This window comes from Schistocerca cancellata, chromosome 3 (assembly GCF_023864275.1).
Source record: "Schistocerca cancellata isolate TAMUIC-IGC-003103 chromosome 3, iqSchCanc2.1, whole genome shotgun sequence".
Classification (NCBI taxonomy): domain Eukaryota; kingdom Metazoa; phylum Arthropoda; class Insecta; order Orthoptera; family Acrididae; genus Schistocerca; species Schistocerca cancellata.
The window spans coordinates 163,700,248-163,723,805 of record NC_064628.1 but is presented as its reverse complement, the minus strand read 5'-3'; the positions used below and the strand labels follow the sequence as shown (position 1 = coordinate 163,723,805).

The 23,558-nt window shown below is 42.8% G+C and overlaps 1 protein-coding gene across 1 annotated transcript in view; it reads left to right on the top strand.

Annotated features, from left to right (window-relative positions):
* LOC126174787 (uncharacterized) overlaps positions 1 to 23,558 on the top strand; it is a 299,993-nt gene that overhangs the window by 22,992 nt on the left and 253,443 nt on the right. The window contains exon 2 of the mRNA XM_049921152.1: positions 9,356 to 9,386. Coding sequence (XP_049777109.1) covers positions 9,356 to 9,386 — 31 coding nt within the window. The remainder of the gene's footprint in view (positions 1 to 9,355; positions 9,387 to 23,558) is intronic.

The following is a 23,558-nucleotide window of genomic DNA, read 5'->3' as shown; positions in this document are numbered from 1 at the left end:
CCAAGTAGGACTTGAGCAAAAACACAAACTTCCATTGAGTGTTTTGTGAAACGAAGTAGACGTATGCTCGTCAATTTAACGAAAACAAAAACTTAAAAAGTTCTTTTCGTCGCTTGCGAGTGAGGGTTGTCATCAGAAAAGTTACAGAGTACTGCATTTCTGAAACAGTAATGCACTTTTATTTCTCGGTTTTACTGGGAATACCGAAAACTAACATGTGGGAAGTACTGCTGGAGCCAGTTATCGAATGTACGAGGGCAGTTCAATAAGTAATGCAACACATTTTTTTTCTGAAACAGGGGTTGTTTTATTCAGCATTGAAATACACCAGGTTATTCCCCACTATTTTTCAACGTAATCTCCATTCAATGCTACGGCCTTACGCCACCTTGAAATGAGGGCCCGTATGCCTGCACGGTACCATTCCACTGGTCGATGTCGGAGCCAACGTCGTACTGCATCAATAACTTTTTCATCATCCGCGTAGTGCCTCCCACGGATTGCGTCCTTCATTGGGCCAAACATATGGAAATCCGACGGTGCGAGATCGGGGCTGTAGGGTGCATGAGGAAGAACAGTCCACTGAAGTTTTGTGAGCTCCTCTCGGGTGCGAAGACTTGTGTGAGGTCTTGCGTTGTCATGAAGAAGGAGAAATTCGTTCAGATTTTTGTGCCTACGAACACGCTGAAGTCGTTTCTGCAATTTCTGAAGAGTAGCACAATACACTTCAGAGTTGATCGTTTGACCATGGGGAAGGACATCGAACAGAATAACCCCTTCAGCGTCCCAGAAGACTGTAACCATGACTTTACCGGCTGAGGGTATGGCTTTAAACTTTTTCTTGGTAGGGGAGTGGGTGTGGCGCCACTCCATTGATTGCCGTTTTGTTTCAGGTTCGAAGTGATGAACCCATGTTTCATCGCCTGTAACAATCTTTGACAAGAAATTGTCACCCTCAGCCACATGACGAGCAAGCATTTCCGCACCGATGGTTCTCCTTTGCTCTTTATGGTGTTCGGTTAGACAACGAGGGACCCAGCGGGAACAAACCTTTGAATATCCCAACTGGTGAACAATTGTGACAGCACTACCAACAGAGATGTCAAGTTGAGCACTGAGTTGTTTGATGGTGATCCGTCGATCATCTCGAACGAGTGTGTTCGCACGCTCCGCCATTGCAGGAGTCACAGCTGTGCACGGCCGGCCCGCACGCGGGAGATCAGACAGTCTTGCTTGACCTTGCGGCGATGATGACACACGCTTTGCCCAACGACTCACCGTGCTTTTGTCCGCTGCCAGATCACCGTAGACATTCTGCAAGCGCCTATGAATATCTGAGATGCCCTGGTTTTCCGCCAAAAGAAACTCGATCACTGCCCGTTGTTTGCAACGCACATCCGTTACAGACGCCATTTTAACAGCTCCGTACAGCGCTGCCACCTGTCGGAAGTCAATGAAACTATACGAGACGAAGCGGGAATGTTTGAAAATATTCCACAAGAAATTTGCGGTTTTTTCAACCAAAATTGGCCGAGAAAAAAAATGTGTTGCATTTCTTATTGAACTGCCCCGTATATACTGGGAGTAAGGTGCATAAACAGTCGTCCGCTCTATTGAAATGTATGATGTATTGTTACACTCTTATAAAAGAGTATGATCTACCTATTATCTGAAATAATGCAACTGTCAAACCTCACAGTTTTATTACTCTATCATTTTGGTTTCTCCTCTATCCATTTTTATGCACATTATTTCAGGTATTGAACTGACAGTGAGTAATTTTATCGAAAATAAGTATGATCAAAGGAAAAGCCTTTACAGCCTTTTGGGTGCTCGAACCAGTGCTCTTCCAATTGTTTTTACCTAATATCCTCCGACTGCAGTCTTGAAAATGAGAAGGCTCTATTGTCTCTGTATCAGTCACAGTACAGGAGTGACAAAAACGAAAATAATGATACGGTCTCCGTAGCCAGCATCAGTAATGTGCGTTGGTTGAAACGTCCCCTTAGAAAAATTATACATGACTGTGCTTAAACTGACACACAATATTTTTTGCGCAACGCAATCTGACTTTCAAAAATCCCTACAAAAGAATGGCCCTGACTAACATTAACCTATACCTTTCATGAATCCTTACCTCACAAAAATCTTCGTTACTCGAACTACTGCAATACAGCGAGCGCCACTACTGCCAGCTAAATAAAAGATTCGAACTACAGAAGGCACTAACTACTGATAGGCATAGTTAGCAATTGAAAGATGTTAATAGAGAACAAACAATGTATTTACCTTAATAGTCATAATATATATAGCAGTTCATGACATCCAGTGTTACAAATTTCAAAACTCCGCCATCTCTCTCCCCACATCCACCACTGCTGGTGGCTCACCTCCAACTGCACAACGCTACGCGCTGTTAACATCCAGCTGCCCAACACTACAATGGCAGACAACAATGCAAACTAGCTACAGACTGCACACAGCACAGCCAGTGATTTTCATACAGAGCGCTACGTAGCGTTACCAATAAGAAAACCTAAACAGCCTACTTACATGGTGATCACCTCAGAAGTACCCCATTGGACTACTGACTATGGAGGGAATTTTAATTGTCAGTACTTGGTCGGAAACAGGAGATAAATTGTACTCATAAATCGAAATATGCAGGCTGTACTTAGCACTGGATTTCATTGCGTCCTGCCTTCGATTTTCCATAAATATGCATAGCAACTCTGGCACAGAAGGATATTGCTCATGCAGTCAGACAGCCTTACAATACTGATAACCTTTGGAACGCAGAATCTACCCACTTTTATGCATGCGTATGGCATGAAAATTCATGAAAAACCGTCACAAACTTGGATACTCAGAAAAATGGCTGGGCAAGATAGAAAGAATGTAGTCATCGATACAATGTAAATGTCTCCTGCCCTTCCGCTCAAGTGGGAGTGCCGAGTTCCAGGGTACCAACATAGTGCAGAACTTGCTAATACCGGCATGGCTTGATGCATAAACCAGGTGTCTATATGCGAGAATATACAAAAAAATCATAATAGGATATTTCTTTTGAACATTCGCGTGGTAGCGCAAATCTGCAAATCGTCAAACGCTCTAGACTTTGAAACTTCCAGATTGAAACTGACGAAGCGAACTAAAGCCCAGATACTTTGGGTTGCCTTTTACTAAGGAATTCGGAATGTATGAGGTAGTTACTGGCATATGAAAGCTTAAAAGCGGGCCGTGGGCCGTGATTCATTAGTCCAGTTGGTAAGAAACGAGAAATACACGGGTAATGAATGAGTCGTGCCCACCGCCCATCACACAATGTTAATAAGTCTGGATATTAAATAACAGCACATTCTGGGGGGAAAATAGCCTAGGTTCTCCTTTACATAAACATGCGCTTTAACACACTAGGTAACTTGATACAAACATTTAAGCAGTTGTAAACTATAAAATTTCTACGGTATTATCATGCTCAAAAGTACCCGAACGAACTGAATTGCTTTCCACCTGATTTGTATGCAACACACATAACGTAACTTTCTTGCAGGTACTCTAACCTCTTTTCGGCACAGTCATTCGACTATACAAAATGGATACTACAAGAGACCACTAAGTGGACACTGCTCACTATGGTTCAAATGGCTCTGAACACTATGGGACTTAACTGCTGAGGTCATCAGTCCCCTAGAACTTAGAACTACTTAAATCTAACTAACCTAAGGACATCACACACTCCGTGCCCGAGGCAGGATTCGAAACTGCGACCGTAGAGGTCGCGCGGTTCCAGACTGTAGCGCCTAGAACCGCTCGGCCACTCCGGCCGGCTACTCACTATGGCTATTAGTCTACATGCCAATTAATATCATGATAACGTAAATGTCAGGAAACAACTCATTATACATGACACAGTCTTTAAAGCTTGTAAGCTAAAATTAATTACAGTAAATGAGATTTCAAAATACAAGTTTCAACTTCAAACATATTACGAAAATTTTGTGTATGTCATCCAGAAATCCTATTCAGCAACTATTGTTCCTGTTAACTAACCATGAAAGATTTTAAATGTGGTTTCAGTCAAACGTAACAACGTGCGCTCATATTTAACCTTGAAATGACATGACGTAAAGCTTGTGTTGATCGGGTATGCGAACTCAGAATCTCATCTCATTGCTAAAGAAGCACAACCAAATGTTCGATATCGATCTTATTCACCAGTAGCGAGATGACAGAAACAGAAATGACGAAAAGAGAAAGTTTTGTCTTACTAGGATTCGAGCCCAGCACCTCCTTCCATGTTAACGGAAGCTGCACTCATTCACTTGTTTCAATTTCTTCACGGCTTTTTGAGTCCTGTTTTCCTGTCACTGCGCTATATTCCACTGCACAGTTTGCTTTTCTGGTTCGCAACTATATATTTTACACAGCTTATTAAATTTCCTTGAAGATGTTTGAGTTTTGTAATTAGTCTTCTGTTGTTGATATATGTTAAGTGGGTGCCAAGAAGATCATTCTTAAGCAAAACTGTTTTAAATGTATAGTATTTAAAAATGTTATTTACTCATAATGTTAACACATATGGTGATGGTAAAGATGTATAGTTTCTGTTGAATGAGCTTCTTAGTTTTCAGTACGCTTAAGACAGAAAAACAAATATAGCTAAGCCAGTTACTGCAGAGGAGGGCTGTTAAAATAATTCCTGAGGGCCGGCTAAATAATTCCAACTTCTCTTTATTTATGTTGTTCGAGTTGCAACAGATGCATATCGGAATTATTTGTAACTATGCTTTAGATCCAAATCATAGTTACAGAAATGCAAATTAGACTTATTGGCCTGTTATGCTTTAGATCCAAATCATAGTTACAGAAATGCAAATGAGACTCATTGGCCTGTTCGTTAGGTTTTTTGGGTCACAGTCGAAGTGGTGGCAGTCGGCGCCACAGCCTCTTCTGAAGACAGAGCATGCCAAGTGCTAGCCGGATAAGAAACACACCAGCTGTGCAAATGTATCTTCCTGTTGCTACTCCAACCGAGAAGTGGCAACATTGTAATATACGTTTGGCAAATGATGTCGATTTACCTCCTAGAATCGTTCAGACTTATCCTGTTAAATTCACTTGATATTTTCCTGTCATTTCCAATAAATAATCTGAATTATTCTCACTTAAGGTGTAACACTGAGTTATCAAAGTTGTGATTTCATTCCATGAAGGTACCTGCCACTAATCCCACATTTTATGCTGCAAATTATGTGCATAATCAATTACTACAGTGATTAGGGCATATTGCAGGTTGTACTGGCATGCTAGCAAAGTGGTCACGTGGCCGCTTTGTGACGGGGGAGATGCCATTACTCTTGGTTCCAGTCTCACTGCAGACCTAGAGAATTTGTTACACTTTTACTTCTTCTCTTACTGAGCTGCAAGCTTTCAGACCGATAATCAGTAACGTAATCTTAACTCTTGCATCTTAATTCTTCTCGCATGACGAAATTTTTATGAAGTTTCAACATTGCATCCTTGTTAAAGCTTCTATTGTTCTGAAGTTTCAACATTGCATCCTTGTTAAAGCTTCTATTGTTCTGCTTATGCCAACATAATCTGTAATGTTTGTGTGAATACACAGTTTGATTGATTTATATGTGGCATTGAATGATTTCTTAACTAGGTTTCGTTTTGGGTTTACTCTCCTGGCCAGTTTCATATATTTTCACGGTAGTCGTAATTTGTTCCTTCGGTAGTACACAGGACTTCACGTTGACTCAGACCATATGACGGCAAAAGTGTTTTATTCCTACCAATGTGTGAAGTTCTGGCCAGGTTTGTGTTACGGGTAGTATTTGTTTCAGTAAATTAGACTTTCGTCATAATGTTATCATAGTAAGTTGTAATTAATTTGTATTAGAACAGTGCATATTTTTCTAGCGCTTCTCATTGGTTTGTTGAACATAACAGAAAAACGTAAGAGGTAAATTAAAGATCAGCAATATTTCTTCTCACATTGACTAAAACATACTAATGAGCCCAAACATGTTTTGAATACCAAGCCTGTAGAAAGCTACTGGTTCGGAGATAAAAATTTCGTCAATCCAAATTCAAAGTGCATTTTCGTCCACAAAGAAATTTTTTTGGTTGGTATTACATAAGGTGCGAGAAAGGTAAACACTGGAAGGTGCAAGATTAGAATAAGTGTGGTAAGGATAGCCTTTGATCCAAGCATCTGGATAGGTTCTTATGCTCCTCCAACTTCCCCCTGTATGTTTCTATTCGGTGACAAACTTATTATTCGTGAATGCAGCTTCGGATTTTTACTAGTACATTCTTTCTTCTGGTAACATTCTTCCATAGACTTACTTCGCCATCTACTCGTTTTCATACTTCATTTGCTACAGCATCTGTCATCTCGATTCTACAAAACTTCTGTAGAATATTGGATCAGATTTTCCCAGTTTCATCATTTCTAGTTTCCCCAAGGATCACACGTGATTTTTATGCAATGCTTTGCTCCAAATGCTATGCTCCAGGACCTTTTTCCTCAGTTTCGCGTCTATGTCTAATAAGAGCAAAGCTTTCTTGCCGAAGAAATAAGCCTCCTTCACCTGGATTATTCCACCCACGTTATCTTCTTTGTTTTCCCAGCATGTACAATTTTTATACAATTTTTTTAGGTATTTGAGTTCTATCTCCTCTTTGAGTCCTCTATTTTCCAAGTTATGATGTTTAGAAAGTCATTGTTCTCGTTCTTACAAATCATCATCCATTTCGTCCTAGTTTTCTTTATTTTTGTTCCACTTTTTGTTCGTATGATATACACTACTGGCCATTAAAATTGCTACACCACGAAGATGACATGCTACAGACGCGAAATTTAACCGACAGGAAGAAGATGCTGTGATATGCAAATGATTAGCTTTTCACAGTATTCAAACAAGGTTATCGCCGGTGGCGACACCTGCAACGTGCTGACATGAGGAAAGTTTCCAACCGATTTCTCATACACAAACAGCAGTTGACCGGCGTTGCCTGGTGAAACGTTGTTGTGATGCCACCTTTCCGACTTTGATAAAGGTCGGATTGTAGCCTATCGCGATTGCGGTTTATCGTATCGCGACATTGCTGCTCGCGTTGGTCGAGATCCAATGACTGCTAGCAGAATATGGAATCGGTGGGTTCAGGAGGGTGATACGGAACGCCGTGCTGGATCCCAACGGCCTCGTATCACTAGCAGTCGAGATGACAGGCATCTTATCCGCATGGCTGTAACACATCGTGCAGCCATGTCTCAATCGCTGAGTCTACAGATGGGGACGTTTGCAAGACAACAACCATCTGCACGAACAGTTCGACGACGTTTGCAGCAGCATGGACTATCAGATCGGAGACCATGGCTGCGGTTACCCTTGACGCTGCATCACAGACAGGAGCGCATGTGATGGTGTACTCAACGACGAACCTGGGTGCACGAATGGCAAAAGTCATGTTTTCAGATGAATCCAGGTTCTGTTTATAGCATCATGATGGTCGCATCCGCGTTTGCGACATCGCGGTGAGCGCACACTGGAAGCGTGTATTCGTTATCGCCATATTGGCTTATCACCCGGCGTGATGGTATGGGGTGCCATTGGTTACACGTCTCGGTCACCTCTTGTTCGGATTGACGGCACTTTGAAAGTAGACGTTACAGTTCAGATGTGTTACGACCCGTGGCTTTACCCTTCATTCGATCCCAGCGAAACCCTAAGTTTCAGCAGGATAATGCACGACCGCATGTTGCAGGTCCTGTACGGGCCTTTCTGGATACAGAAAATGTTCGACTGCTGCCCTGGCCAGTACATTCTCCAGATCTATCACCAATTGAAAACGTCTGGTCAATGGTGGCCGGGAAACAGGCTCGTCACAATACGCCAGTCACTGCTCTTGATGAACCGTGGTAACCGTGGTATCGTGGTGAAGCTGCATGGGCAGCTGTACCTGTACACGCCATCCAAGCTCTGTTTGACTCAATGCCCAGGCGTATCAAGGCCGTTATTACGACCAGAGGTGGTTGTTCTGGGTACTGATTTCTCAGGATCTATGCACCCAAATTGCGTGAAAATGTAATCACATGTAAGTTCTAGTATAATATATTTGTCCAATGAATACCCGTTTACCATCTGCATTTCTTCTTGGTGTAGCGATTTTAATGGTCAGTAGTGTAGAAAAACAGAGGTCACAAAATATGTTTGAGAAAATAGTTTGACAGAAAGATAAACGACAGTTGTCTGCCATTGCTATCTTTGTGCCCCTAGACACACTGTCCACCTGCTTCCTGAGCTTTGCCCTCTGGTCCATGTAACAAGTAAACAGCAGTCGTATTTTTATCTGGCTGTATTTGACGGTATGGTGCCTCAATAAAATACCATTATCTTTCAAACTGCATCAAATTAAATACACCTTTCAACGGATATGACAATCGTTATCATCAACAATGACAACTGATTTCCATGGCTGGTGCAGTATCCTCCCTTTATAAACGGTGCCGAAACGCCCAGAACGTACTGGAGGTGAGACAATATGATTCATATTTGAGGTGGTGACCCAAGAAGAGCGCTTTAGCCCCGACCTGCCAGGGCAATAAGACGTCACGGACATACCAATGTAACGTCACGGACAGGACCATGTGAGGCGAGTGGCCGGCGCTACTTCCGTTTTTCCAACCTATTAGGCTGAAGCTGAAAGTAATGAATATCTGGATGCAAATGGTTAGATTGTGTATGAAAACGTGTAATATTTTTGACAGTGTGAAGTTATGGCTTAATGACGGTATTGTCTCCATACTTTCTTATTCGAATTAAATTTTAGTTTCTTATTAACTCCGGAACTTACACAAATGGCAATGTATCCTGTCCTTAAACTATATTTATTGCTCTACAAATTTACTTTCCGCTTAAGTATACTACACAGGATATGTTCGTGATCACAGAGGAGCTTACTGAGTGTCGTTGTTCTTCATCTAATAGTGTTCTGTCTTCCTGTTCTTCTTCTTCTTCTTCTTTCGCTTATTCTCGTTTTTCTCCTTCTCCTTTCACAGATTTTTTTGTGGAGTTCTCTGTTTTTCTTGCAATACTTCTAGATGACACTAACATACATGTTTCCTCGTAAGACAGTTAGCTTTTTCTAGTGGAGCTCAGATTTCAGCAGTCCTATTTCCACATAAGAAACCGCAAATTCGGTTCCAAGGGGTTCGTAATAGATTATTTGTTATGTTACCACAAAACGATATATCATCATGTTTTCGTGATGATGTGAAACATACGTTTCTGTAAACCACTTACTTGTAATTTGAAAGTAATAGTACTGCTTTCTGTTTCAGGTACACCACGTGCACTGTCAGGACTACTATGGTAAGTGGAAAGTATGTATTTGAAAATAAAGCCTTTTCGCTTATGATCAATTGCCGTTAACAATGCATATTGAAATTCTGAGTGTAAACTGATATACCAAGAACTACGGAGGTAGATTCTTACTGCACGGAAATTCTACGCAGAATATTACGATTAGGAGTTTGGAAACTTATATTGCGTGTTAAAACACACAAAGCTAACGTTTTAGACCTCATAGCAACAAATAGACCGGAACTTTTCGACTCCGTGAATGTAGAAGAGGGTATCAGTGATCATAAGTCAGTGGTTGCATCAATGACTACAAGTGTAATAAGAAATGCCAAGAAAGGAAGGAAAATATATTTGCTTAACAAGAGTGATAGGGCACAAATCGCAGAATATCTGAGTGACCACCATCAAACGTTCATTTCTGAGGAAGAGGATGTGGAACAAAAATGGAAAAAATTCAGAAACATCGTCCAGTACGCCTTAGATAAGTTCGTACCGACTAAGGTCCAAAGCGAGGGGAAAGATCCACCGTGGTATAACAATCATGTACGAAAGGTACTACGGAAACAAAGAAAGCTTCATCATAGGTTTAAGAGTAGTCGAATCATAGCTGATAAGGAAAAGCTGAACGAAGCGAAAAAGAGCGTAAAGAGAGCAATGAGAGAAGCATTCAACGAATTCGAACATAAAACATTGGCAAACAATCTAAACAAGAACCCTAAAAAGTTTTGGTCATATGTAAAATCGGTAAACGGATCTAAATCCCCTATTCAGTCACTCGTTGACCACGATGGCACCGAAACAGAGGACGACCGAAGAAAGGCAGAAATACTGAATTCAGTGTTCCGAAACTGTTTCACTGCGGAAAATCGTAACACGGTCCCTGACTTCAGCCGTCGCACGGACGCCAAAATGGAAAATATTGAAATAAACGATATCGGAATTGAAAAACAACTGCTATCACTTAGTAGCGGAAAAGCATCCGGACCAGACGAGATACCCTTAAGATTCTACAGTGATTATGCTAAAGAACTTGCCCCCTTTCTATCAGCAATTTATCGTAGATCGCTGGAAGAACGTAAAGTACCTAGCGACTGGAAGAAAGCGCAGGTCGTTCCCATTTTCAAGAAGGGTCATAAATCAGATGCGAATAATTATAGGCCTATTTCGCTTACGTCAATCTGTTGTAGAATAATGGAACATGTTTTGTGTTCTCGTATTATGACGTTCTTAGATAATACAAATCTCCTTCATCATAACCAACATGGATTCCGCAAACAGAGATCATGTGAAACTCAGCTCGCCCTATTTGCCCAAGAAATTCACAGTGCCGTAGACACTGGCGAGCAGATTGATGCCGTATTCCTGGACTTCAGGAAGGCATTTGATACGGTTCCGCACTTACGTTTAGTGAAAAAAATACGAGCTTACGGAATATCGGACCAGGTTTCTGATTGGATTCAGGATTTCCTAGAAGGAAGAACACAACATGTCATTCTTAACGGTTCAAAATCTGCAGATGTAGAGGTAATTTCGGGAGTACCGCAAGGAAGCGTGATAGGACCTTTATTGTTTACAATATACATAAATGACTTAGTTGACAACATCGGTAGCTCCGTGAGGCTATTTGCAGATGACACGGTTGTCTACAAGAAAGTAGCAACATCAGAAGACTCGTACGTACTCCAGGAAGACCTGCAGAGGATTAATGCATGGTGCGACAGCTGGCAGCTTTCCCTAAACGTAGATAAATGTAATATAATGCGCATACATAGGGGCAGAAATCCATTCCAGTACGATTATGCCATAGGTGGTAAATCATTGGAAGCGGTAACGACCGTAAAATACTTAGGAGTTACTATCCGGAGCGATCTGAACTGGAATGATCACATAAAACAAATAGTGGGAAAAGCAGGCGCCAGGTTGAGATTCATAGGAAGAATTCTAAGAAAATGTGACTCATCGACGAAAGAAGTAGCTTACAAAACGCTTGTTTGTCCGATTCTTGAGTATTGCTCATCGGTATGGGACCCTTACCAGGTTGGATTAATAGAAGAGATAGACATGATCCAGCGAAAAGCAGCGCGATTCGTCATGGGGACATTTAGTCAGCGCGAGAGCGTTACGGAGATGCTGAACAAGCTCCAGTGGCGGACACTTCAAGAAAGGCGTTACGCAATACGGAGAGGTTTATTATCGAAATTACGAGAGAGCACATTCCGGGAAGAGATGGGCAACATATTACTACCGCCCACATATATCTCGCGTAATGATCACAACGAAAAGATCCGAGAAATTAGAGCAAATACGGAGACTTACAAGCAGTCGTTCTTCCCACGCACAATTCGTGAATGGAACAGGGAAGGGGGGATCAGATAGTGGTACAATAAGTACCCTCCGCCACACACCGTAAGGTGGCTCGCGGAGTACAGATGTAGATGTAGAAGCGTTACTATCATTCGTGAGTTTAATGTTAGTTGTATGCTTTCGGTTTGATGGTGCTTGGTTTCAAATTATTTAAAAGCCAGTTGTATAATACCGTCGTGAGGTTGTAAACATTAGCTAGAAATTAATGTGGCTACAGAAACATTGTTTTTTTCGAACAACTTCTCTTTCAGTAACAAAATTGATACATACGAGCATGCTCAGTCAACTGAGCGATACGTCGACAAGTGAATCTCTCATTGCTGTCCTGAGAATGAATTGCTGCTGCCTTCCTATGCGTCATAGGAAATGTCGTGTCTGTATCAGTATCGTGTAGGTTACTACAATTTCCGCTTGGGTAGTATAGTGCTATATTTGTGTTTCTATGGACGCGTAAGGCACGAAAGAAAAGTGAGAAGTTGGGAGGTAGTGAAGGCATGCAACCCACTGTTCTTGAAAAATTCGAAAGGGAGTCAGCCTAAATGCTTGTCCGATTGATGGATCACCATCCACTTTGTTGTTTTACTTTACTTCATGGGACGCAGTGAAGACATCTGATATTTACTTGAGTACCTAAGTCTACTTTCTGATGATCTAATATCGCCTCTCCTCTTCTTCCCAGCCACCCAAAGACTCTTTTCAGTAAAGAGGACTGAAAGCGGCTGTCTTGCGGTCTAGAGACACCGGAAGAGCGTAGCTATTATAGCTCAATTCGACTTCCGACGCCCATTACGCCCTTTGATGTTTCTTCTTTTTTTTCATAGCCCGCACTGATATTCAGTGAAACACACGTTCTCTCAGTGCTTTCCTGTTCTCGTGGATGTGATAGCCGCCAAGATTTTAATAATAGACTGCCGGACACTAATAGTGTTTAAATTAAAACCTCCGTCCCTTTTCACTTTCTTTCGACGTACTTCTTTTGATAGACTCCTTAATTACGCTGTCACAGAAACCTGGCGTTCATACCACGATATTGATTTCATTTCGTGATTTCATTCAAGGGAGCGCTCGGTGACAACTGATTTGCTTGGTTTTTTCTCTCTGGTTTGTCACTGATGTTCCTTGCAGCTTTCCTCCACTGTTCTAATAGGCTGGCCCATGTAAGACATGATATATTCGCAAGGAATTCGGTTGTAATGGCATTTGCCACTCTGACTTAACGACGCGCCGCCTATACAGCGTGGTCAGAAACAGTCTGAAAAGCTTGTAAGGATGTTACAGGATACTGTTACAGGATGTACTGAGAAACAATTGTTAAGAAAAAATTCGATACGTTGCACCGTTTACGAGTTAATGGAATTGAAGGTGTCAGTTCTTCTCATAACGTGGATGACAGCGCACGATACTTCTCAGCCGTTGGCTCGAGTTCGATTCTTACTACCATCGCGTGTCCATTTTTAGTGTCGCTTTCTTGTTCGGTTTTAAGAATACTTTTGGCGACAGCATCTGTAACGGGCCGCCTCAGTTTGAGCGCGCCACACTGCGATTAACTTGAGTGCTAATTAGCTCGGAAACGGCGCAACGTATCGAATTTGTTCCTTAAAAATTATTTCTCAGCATAACCTACCCTGCAACACTCTTACAAGCGTTTCACGCTGCTTCTGAACACCCTGCATATAATGGGCGATCACAAAGTTTCCGTTTGAGGATGTTGCTGAAGCATATATACAACGTAGCTCGACTCGGGTGCGGCTACATAAGCATCGACATTTAGGAAAGGGATTAGTGTGGTATTCGTGTGTTTCCAACGTGCGTGGGGTAAACATCGAAGCGCGACTATTTTGACGTTATTACCAAATACGTCCAAACAGGACCAACGTGGTGTTATTCTTATCTTAGCTGCCAAAGGACAAACAAGGATAAACATCCACCAATGAATGAAGAAATGATGTGGGGCAGCATATCTGTCGAAAACCAGATGCAGCAAGGGGGTGCTGCTGGTTCACGACAACGCACGTCCCCATACCGCACACGTCGTGATGCAGAAATTACGCCAACTCGAGTTGGAGACACTCGATCACCCACTCTCCCTGCTCTCTCCCCATCCGATTATCACGCATTCGGTCCCTTAAAAAAGGCTCGAAGGGAGAATGATTTCTATCAGACCGGAATATGCAGCAAGCAGTGGCTGACTTCCTCGCACAGTAAGACATGGTATTTTACCAAATGGGTATCGTCAGCCTGATGCGTCGGTCGGATGATTGCCTCAGAACTCACGGCGATTTTCCTTGTTTGGCATACCGATTCTGGATTGTACGGCCTTCGAAAGGAAACTTTTTGATCGCCCCTTATACAATAGCCGCCTGTGGAAGGGGCCAAAGCAAACAACGATGCCAAAAACAAGTCTCGAATCCAAGACCCCAGCTTTAGGAAAACCAACGCTGCTCCAAAGCCACCGATGCCGCTGAAGCGAAGTTAGAAACCGTTTTTAATGCTCCAACGAAGCAGTTCTGCAGCTGTGATACTTCAAACCACATACTCCCTTAATTACTTGATATACACCCTACGATCACCAGGTACTCGTCATTCTTAGACTCTCAGATGAATATTACGTTTCCAATGGAAAACTTAGTTGGCGCACCTGGAATCGAAAGCGGAAAAATCCTGAAAAGATAAATAGGTCATCACCTCTAATGGTGTCTATAAAAGATGTTTTGCAATGATTGCTTTTTAGTTGGTAAGCTATGAGGGCTTTCTAAAAAGAAAATGGTGTGGTGTGGCCCTCAACTACGTACCCTCAGACTCAGAGTTGAAATATTAAAGGTTGGCCTGGTTTCGTTGTCTAGGGGCTGGGATACGTAGTTGCCGCATTACAAGCCAAATACTGCTGAGTCTACAGTATACAATATGAATATACACATGCATCAAATGGTTGAAGGTTCCTATCACTCGGCAATTGCGAATTTTGAATGTAACGTAGAAATTTATACATGAAAGATTGCAATTAAATAAAATCTGCAGGAGCTATTTTTAACGACTTTAAATGATGAGTACAATAGCAGAAGTACCTTTAAGAATGCAGTTTATTATTGGTATCGATGGTCCAGCAATTAAATAAAATATAAGTTGAATAACAGGGAAACAATAGATTCCTACTTCAAGTAATTAGTTATGAACAACAACTTAACTTGCCAGATATTCACTTCTAAACGCATACTACGCCTTCACTGCAGAAGCCACGGAAGTCTCACAAGTGCACAAGTCGGCACTAGGTAATATTTCTATCTCCCTCGACCACGCGCAAACTGCTCCACTTTGCCGGTCTTTCCCGCGACCATCCGTCGCATCTCCTCGCCCAGCACTCTCTCTGTCCTGTCCAGCACTCCTCTCCCACTTCCATCCAGTCTCCCCAATAACGAGATCTGAATTTGGGTAGAGCGCTCCCGCCATTTGTTCAAGCCATCTAACATCCTGCGTGTTGTCTGTTTGTTCTAAGTCGTGTCTCCCTACCACTTTCGCACAACGACGCTCTGAGCGTGTTTTTTAGGGAATTGACTAGTTTGAACTTGGTGCCTGTTGCTGGTAAGGAGACGCCAGACCACACATGACATGTAGAGTTCAGAAGAGTTCAGTGAGACTAGCGATGATATAATCAAATACTTAATGATTTCAGCGTCAGCTCCACTGCACTCCCTGTAAAAGAATCTTAATACTAACTAAATTTCCTATTTGTAGTTAGCTGGTAAAATAACGTCGGAAAAGCAGTTAAGTTTACCATGGTGGGTTGGGTTGTTTGGGGAAGGAGACCAGACAGCGAGGTCATCGGTTTCATTGGATTAGGCAAAGAAGGGGAAGGAAGTCGGCCGTGCCCTTTCAAAGGAACCATCCCGGCATTTGCCTGGAGTGATTTAGGGAAATCACGGAAAACCTAAATCAGGATGGCCAACGCGGGATTGAACCGTCGTCCTCCCGAATGCGAGTCCAGTGTCTAACCACTGCGCCACCTTGCTCGGTAGTTAAGTTTACCATTGGAATTTTTATTCTACTCACAAAGCATTGTTTATAAATTGTACTATTGATAAAAGGAAATATTATAATAAAGGATGATAAAAACCAACTGTGTTTAACAAAAATGTGAACGAATATTCCCTGAATGGGTATCCAAGTTCTATAATGGATCGAAGGATGACCTATGCCATATCACATCTATAATCTAGGTTTAAATGAAGTTGCATAAAAGAGAAAACTATCAAAAATGGTCTACAGTGACCCTCAATTATCTTTAATTACTTATTTAACTTGTTGTAGATTACAGTGGCTGATGTGGCTTCTCAATAATTATATAACAGAAAAATCATCGCGTTTCAGATTTTAACCTCAAGTAGCAAATGTGAATACCTCGAAGTTTAATTGACGATCGACACTAGTATTACGTAAAAACGGGATGTAACAGATGAGACTCCTGCAGTTCTGAGTGAAGCCTTATGCGCTCTTATGCGGCATCGTGTGCGTTCATTACCTTGTCGGTGGTTAGGCAGCGTCAGCGGCAGCGGGCAGCGCAGCTCCACACACCTTGCCGCCTTGGTAGCAACTCTCTCGAACTTATCCTTACTACTGTTTACCGAAATTGGTTTAAGAAAAAGGTATCTGGCTGTGTTTTCAACTAACCAATCAGCGTCTCAATGTTAACCTTAAGCTCCGCCTACAAAAATTCTGTCTATCCAATAGGAAACGCTATACTTTTCGTGGTGGGGCAATGTTTTTACTGTTTGCTACATAACAGACACGCGTATAGTCTCACGCTAAAACTTGCAGCTGGTGTGGCCCTTTTAGTGTTTTCGTAAGATCTACAGGGTGTTACAAAAAGGTACGGTCAAACTTCCAGGAAAATTCCTCACAAACAAATAAAGAAAAGATGTTATGTGGACATGTGTCCGGAAACGCTTAATTTCCATGTTAGAGCTCATTTTAGTTTCGTCAGTATGTACTGAACTTCCTCGATTCACCTCCAGTTGGCCCAATTGAGCCGGCCGGTGTGGCCGTGCGGTTCTAAGCGCGTCAGTTTGGAACCGCGTGACCGCTACGGTCGCAGGTTCGAATCCTGCCTCGGGCATGGATGTGTGTGATGTCCTTAGGTTAGTTAGGTTTAAGTAGTTCTAAGTTCTAGGGGACTGATGACCTCAGTAGTTAAGTCCCATAGTGCTCAGAGCCATTTGAACCATTTTTTTGGCCCAATTGAAGGAAGGTAATGTTGACTTCGGTGCTTCTGTTGACATGCGACTCATTGCTCTACAGTACTAGCATCAAGCACATCAGTATTTAGCATCAGTTAGTGTTCATCACGAACGTGGTTTTGCAGTCAGTGCAATGTTTACAAATGCGGAGTTGGCACATGCCCGTTTGATGTATGGATTAGCACGAGGCAATAGCCGTGGCGCGGTGCGTTTGTATCGAGACAGATTTCCAGAACGAAGGTGTCCCGACAGGAAGACGTTCGAAGCTATTGATCGGCGTCTTAGGGAGCTCGGAACATTCCAGCCTATGTCTCGCGACTGGGGAAGACCTAGAACGACGAGGACACCTGCAATGGACGAGGTAATTCTTCGTGCAGTTGACGATAACCCTAATGTCAGCGTCAGAGAAGTTGCTGCTGTACAAGGTAACGTTGACAACATCACTGTATGGAGAGTGCTACGGGAGAACCAGTTGTTTCCGTACCATGTACAGCGTGTGCAGGCACTATCAGCAGCTGATTGGCCTCCACAGGTACAATTCTGCGAATGGTTCATCAAACAATATGTCAATCCTCATTTCAGTGCAAATGTTCTCTTTACGGATGAGGCTTCATTCCAACGTGATCAAATTGTAAATTTTCACAGTCAACATGTGTGGGCTGACGAGAATCCGCACGGAATTGTGCAATCACGCCATCAATACAGATTTTCTGTGAACGTTTGGGCAGGCATTGTTGGTGATGTCTTGATTGGGCCCCATGTTCTTCCACGTTCGCTCAATGGAGCACGTTATCATGATTTCATACGGGATACTCTACCTGTGCTGCTAGAACATGTGTCTTTACAAGTACGACACAACATGTGGTTCATGCACGATGGAGCTCCTGCACACTTCAGTCGAAGTGTTCGTACGCTTCTCAACAATAGATTCGGTGACCGATGGATTGGTAGAGGCGGACCAATTCCGTGCCCCCACGCTCTCCTGACCTCAACCCTCTTGACTTTCATTTATGGGGGCATTTGAAAGCTCTTGTCTAGGCAACCCCGGTATCAAATGTAGAGACTCTTCGTGCTCGTATTGTGGACGGCTGTGATACAATACGCCATTCTCCAGGGATGCATCAGCGCATCAGGGATTCCATGCGACGGAGGGTGGATGCATGTATCGTCGCTAACGGAGGACATTTTGAACATTTCCTGTAACAAAGTGTTTGAAATCACGCTGGTACGTTCTGTTGCTGTGTGTTTCCATTCCATGATTAATGTTATTTGAAGAGAAGTAATAAAATGAGCTCTAACATGGAAAGTAAGCGTTTCCGGACACATGTCCACATAACATCTTTTCTTTCTTTGTTAACATGGGCTGGGGGATGGATCTCCCGGCGATGTGGGTGTCCCTCTTATCGTAGGGCCTTCTAGCCTACACGGCTCTGCTCTCGGCTTCTGTTCTCGTTTCTCCCCTCGGAACTGCGTCTGTTTCACGGTGGGAAGGTATGACATGCATTTAGGCGTTCTTGTGTTAGTCTGTGGTATTCCATTTACTCACTCGTTGATTGTCTTACTTTGGTTAATTTAATGTCAGGATTTATTCGGAGCTATGTGACATATTGCCGGATTTGCTATCATGTCAGGATTTTCATGGAAGGTGTTGGATTTGCCTGACACCTTACCACTAACGCACACTCACAAACATATTGAAACACATACAAAATACTGGATTTACATTTAAATAACTTGAAATTAAATAAATATTCCCACGGCTGGACCATAAACACGCTCTAACACACATTATTAAGTCCAAAAACAAATCAAATAAACATATATCAAAGGAATAGAAACAAAGGCAGGCCAGTAGCCTAATGTCTCTGTGCTTTCTAAAACACAGTAAATATTTAACCAATTTCTTCCTGAGTAGTATATATCGGATATCAACAAAGACATAGACAAATAAATATATTTATAATCATGCTTCTACCGTTTTTTCGTGAAACTGAGGAGTACTTCTGGCCTGACGTGATTGATAGTAATCGGCCAATTTGACCTCCAATAACTCATGTACGCTCCTGGAAATGAAAAAAAGAACACATTGACACCGGTGTGTCAGACCCACCATACTTGCTCCGGACACTGCGAGAGGGCTGTACAAGCAATGATCACACGCACGGCACAGCGGACACACCAGGAACCGCGGTGTTGGCCGTCGAATGGCGCTAGCTGCGCAGCATTTGTGCACCGCCGCCGTCAGTGTCAGCCAGTTTGCCGTGGCATACGGAGCTCCATCGCAGTCTTTAACACTGGTAGCATGCCGCGACAGCGTGGACGTGAACCGTATGTGCAGTTGACGGACTTTGAGCGAGGGCGTATAGTGGGCATGCGGGAGGCCGGGTGGACGTACCGCCGAATTGCTCAACACGTGGGGCGTGAGGTCTCCACAGTACATCGATGTTGTCGCCAGTGGTCGGCGGAAGGTGCACGTGCCCGTCGACCTGGGACCGGACCGCAGCGACGCACGGATGCACGCCAAGACCGTAGGATCCTACGCAGTGCCGTAGGGGACCGCACCGCCACTTCCCAGCAAATTAGGGACACTTGCTCCTGGGGTATCGGCGATGACCATTCGCAACCGTCTCCATGAAGCTGGGCTACGGTCCCGCACACCGTTAGGCCGTCTTCCGCTCACGCCCCAACATCGTGCAGCCCGCCTCCAGTGGTGTCGCGACAGGCTTGAATGGAGGGACGAATGGAGACGTGTCGTCTTCAGCGATGAGAGTCGCTTCTGCCTTGGTGCCAATGATGGTCGTATGCGTGTTTGGCGCCGTGCAGGTGAGCGCCACAATCAGGACTGCATACGACCGAGGCACACAGGGCCAACACCCGGCATCATGGTGTGGGGAGCGATCTCCTACACTGGCCGTACACCACAGGTGATCGTCGAGGGGACACTGAATAGTGCACGGTACATCCAAACCGTCATCGAACCCATAGTTCTACCATTCCTAGACCGGCAAGGGAACTTGCTGTTCCAACAGGACAATGCACGTCCGCATGTATCCCGTGCCACCCAACGTGCTCTAGAAGGTGTAAGTCAACTACCCTGGCCAGCAAGATCTCCGGATCTGTCCCCCATTGAGCATGTTTGGGACTGGATGAAGCGTCGTCTCACGCGGTCTGCACGTCCAGCACGAACGCTGGTCCAACTGAGGCGCCAGGTGGAAATGGCATGGCAAGCCGTTCCACAGGACTACATCCAGCATCTCTACGATCGTCTCCATGGGAGAATAGCAGCCCGCGTTGCTGCGAAAGGTGGATATACACTGTACTAGTGCCGACATTGTGCATGCTCTGTTGTCTGTGTCTATGTGCCTGTGGTTCTGTCAGTGTGATCATGTGATGTATCTGACCCCAGGAATGTGTCAATAAAGTTTCCCCTTCCTGGGACAATGAATTCACGGTGTTCTTATTTCATTTTCCAGGAGTATATATATATATATATATATATATATATATATATATATATATATATATCGGCTGTTTTGTCGCTTACATTGCCGTCGACATTTCCCGATGTAAGCGAGCAATCAGCCAAAAAATCACTGTAAGTACAAACCAACATAGTCTTAACGAACTGTTTCTTCGATTTAAAAAGCAAATCAAAATGTAAATAAACTTAATTACAGATCACTGTTGATGCTTTACCTCAATAAAGCGAAACGCGTCATGTGAGAAATCACGCATTTTTGTAGTTGCAACGACGGATCAAAAATACCCTCATGAAGTATAAAGCAACTACGGACACTATGGCCACAAAAATGAAGAAATAAAGGTAAATATTTATCCGAATACAAATTTGATAACCTCGTAAGATGACACTAGAAAACAGCATATACTTCGTTTGTCGACTAAAGCGTTGTCGTTGTTCGAAATGTCGCTATTCTTTATCGGAAAACCTTGTAAAAACTAAATAGGGAGCCACAGGAAGAGTCAAACGTCATGCAACGTTGTATTATTTAGAATCAGAGTGCAAAGCGTACAGCGTATGTGTGTGCGCTTGAGACAGAGAGAGGAAGACTGTGTGTGAACGTTAGTTAGTGCGTCCGTGTGCAGTAAAGCCGCGTTTGTGTTTACTTATTTGCTTAAGTGATATCTTCTAAAATGTTTTATAAGTCAATATTTGGGCACTCTGTAAACATTTGTGTACTTCGTACAGGTAGTCTGCTTGCCTGGCGTCACGCGAACAACTCGCTTAGCCGTTGACACAGACGAAGTCATTTATCGTTTCTATAAACATCTGGGACGTAACTACTCTAACATTAACTTTTAATAATTTAGGCCCATCCTAAAATATCTAAAGCAGGATTGGTAGACCGGGATTCGAAAAACCATGCCATGGGGCCCCATCGTTTTCCAAATTCGCTATTTCCCTTTTTTAGCAATTCTCGCATCAGATAGGCCAAAGTTGCTGATGATTCTGATGTCATTGTAGTTTTTTTTAAATATCGTAAATGAATGGCCAAATTAAATGACAGATCTGGATCACAGTGAAAGAAGGAAACAAAGATGTCCTCCTTTGATTAATAATAATTCTTGGGAAAACTCCATCTAACGTAATGATATATAATTATATCGTTCCTATACCTGAAGACGAAGACTGATTTGGTGAAATGATAGCATCTGTTTCGAGAAGGAAGGCGGTAAGTCAAAGGGAGAAGAACTGAGTGCCAATTTTCAAGACCCATGAAATTAGTATACACAGATATGTGCAAACATACGCATGATGAACTACCCATAGTCACCTAACTTAATTTACACGAGAAAGAAGCAGTGCCAGTATTGAAAGTAAAGATATAAAGTAGTTATAAGGAACTGAGTAATGCTGTACTCCTCTTAGTACATCATTTTGCCACAGTACCGGTACCATAATAAAATTCAATCTTCTAGCTATGAAAAAGAATCAAGAGAATGTGAATAATTCGCAGTCTAATAACAAATAGTGGAATAAAAAAATCTTAGAAGGAAACGGGAAAACAGAACGTGCGAGCAATGTAAGAAAAGTATATGTTAAAGACGTAAAATATAGAATGAAAGGAAATGTATTGTAAACAGAAGTAATGTGAACTTAAGAGTGTCGAACGTAAATTCTGAAGCTGTGCTTGGAAATGATACTGCATGAAAATGAAGACTGAACTAATAGCGTAACTTGAAGGTACCAAATTTCATGTAAATAATCCATTAAATTTCAAAGTAAATTACGATAATAACATCACCTCCATCTCTGTTAAAAACGTTTTCATCTTTAAAGAGATTGACAGTGGTGTTAACAAAATCGTTGCCTATTTTTTCTGTTTATTCGGTTCCACAGTTCTGCAGTACATTAAAGATGGCAACCGTTTCCCCCTGGATTGTTACTAAATGTATTTATTCATTTACGGAAGAGATTCTGCTGTCGTGCCAACCTCAAGTAAAAGCTCAAAGTGCATATTCATTCCACTTAAAAGAACATTGTCCTCGTTTCAACCATGTTTTTGTACACGGGCTGACAAACAAAGTGACGCACCCAGGGAGATGAACCTGACGGGTTGGTAGGGTATGCTATAGTTCAGTGATCACAAAATCGAGTCAAATTAGCAAAGAACTTGTCACTAAGAGTTCTCTTGTCAGTACAACGTTGCACTACATATCGCTGGAAGAACTGCTTCTACACGTGTTCTATGGGGGACACATCTGGGAACCTTGTTCACCATGGGAGTACTTCAACATCACACAGATTGTTCATAGGGAAACGTGGAAACGTGCACGTGTGGACGAGCATTGTCTTGTTGATAAATGGCACCACGATGCTGTAGCATAAGAGTTAACACAGGAGGACGCAGGATATCGTCGACGTAGCGCTGTGCTGTCAGAGTTCCCTCAATACTCCACCCATGACCTGAAATCATAACCGATGGTTTCCAGCATCATAACGGAGGAGGCTAGGAGTATCATCAAAAAATTGGAAGAATAGGACTTCCGGTTCGCGGACATACTTACTGAAGAGGATGTCAAATTAAACCCCTTCAGCCGTCAATTTTCAACCTTATTTTATTAAGCAATCGGTTTCAGCGTTTCACTACGCCATCTTCAGGCCCCTGACCGACGTATAGGAATAATCTACCTCGCTTGTGATGGAAACAGGGGGCAGCAATAGCGGTATTGGTAGATATTTGCTACAGTGACCACTTCAACCATCACCTACCGACGGTGAACAGACGGCTGAAAGGTGTTTAATTTGACATCCTCCATTAAACAGCCGACTCCCGCAACCTTCGCTAAAAATATGGACATACAGATACTTGCCGAAGCTCGTCTGGGATAATTCAGAACCGCGGTTGGTCACTTAACACAGTACCACGCCATTCATCAGGAATCTATGCTTCCCGGCAACGAAACCACTCCAGACGCAGCTGTTTATGTTGTGCTGTTAACAGCAGCCTACACGTGGACGGTAATTCCCCAGTCCGGTTGCTGCTGATCTCCGACCAACTAAAACTTCTTAATTTTATACTTAAATTGAGTACTGCTTTAGTGAAGCTTCTACGTTTTTACTTAA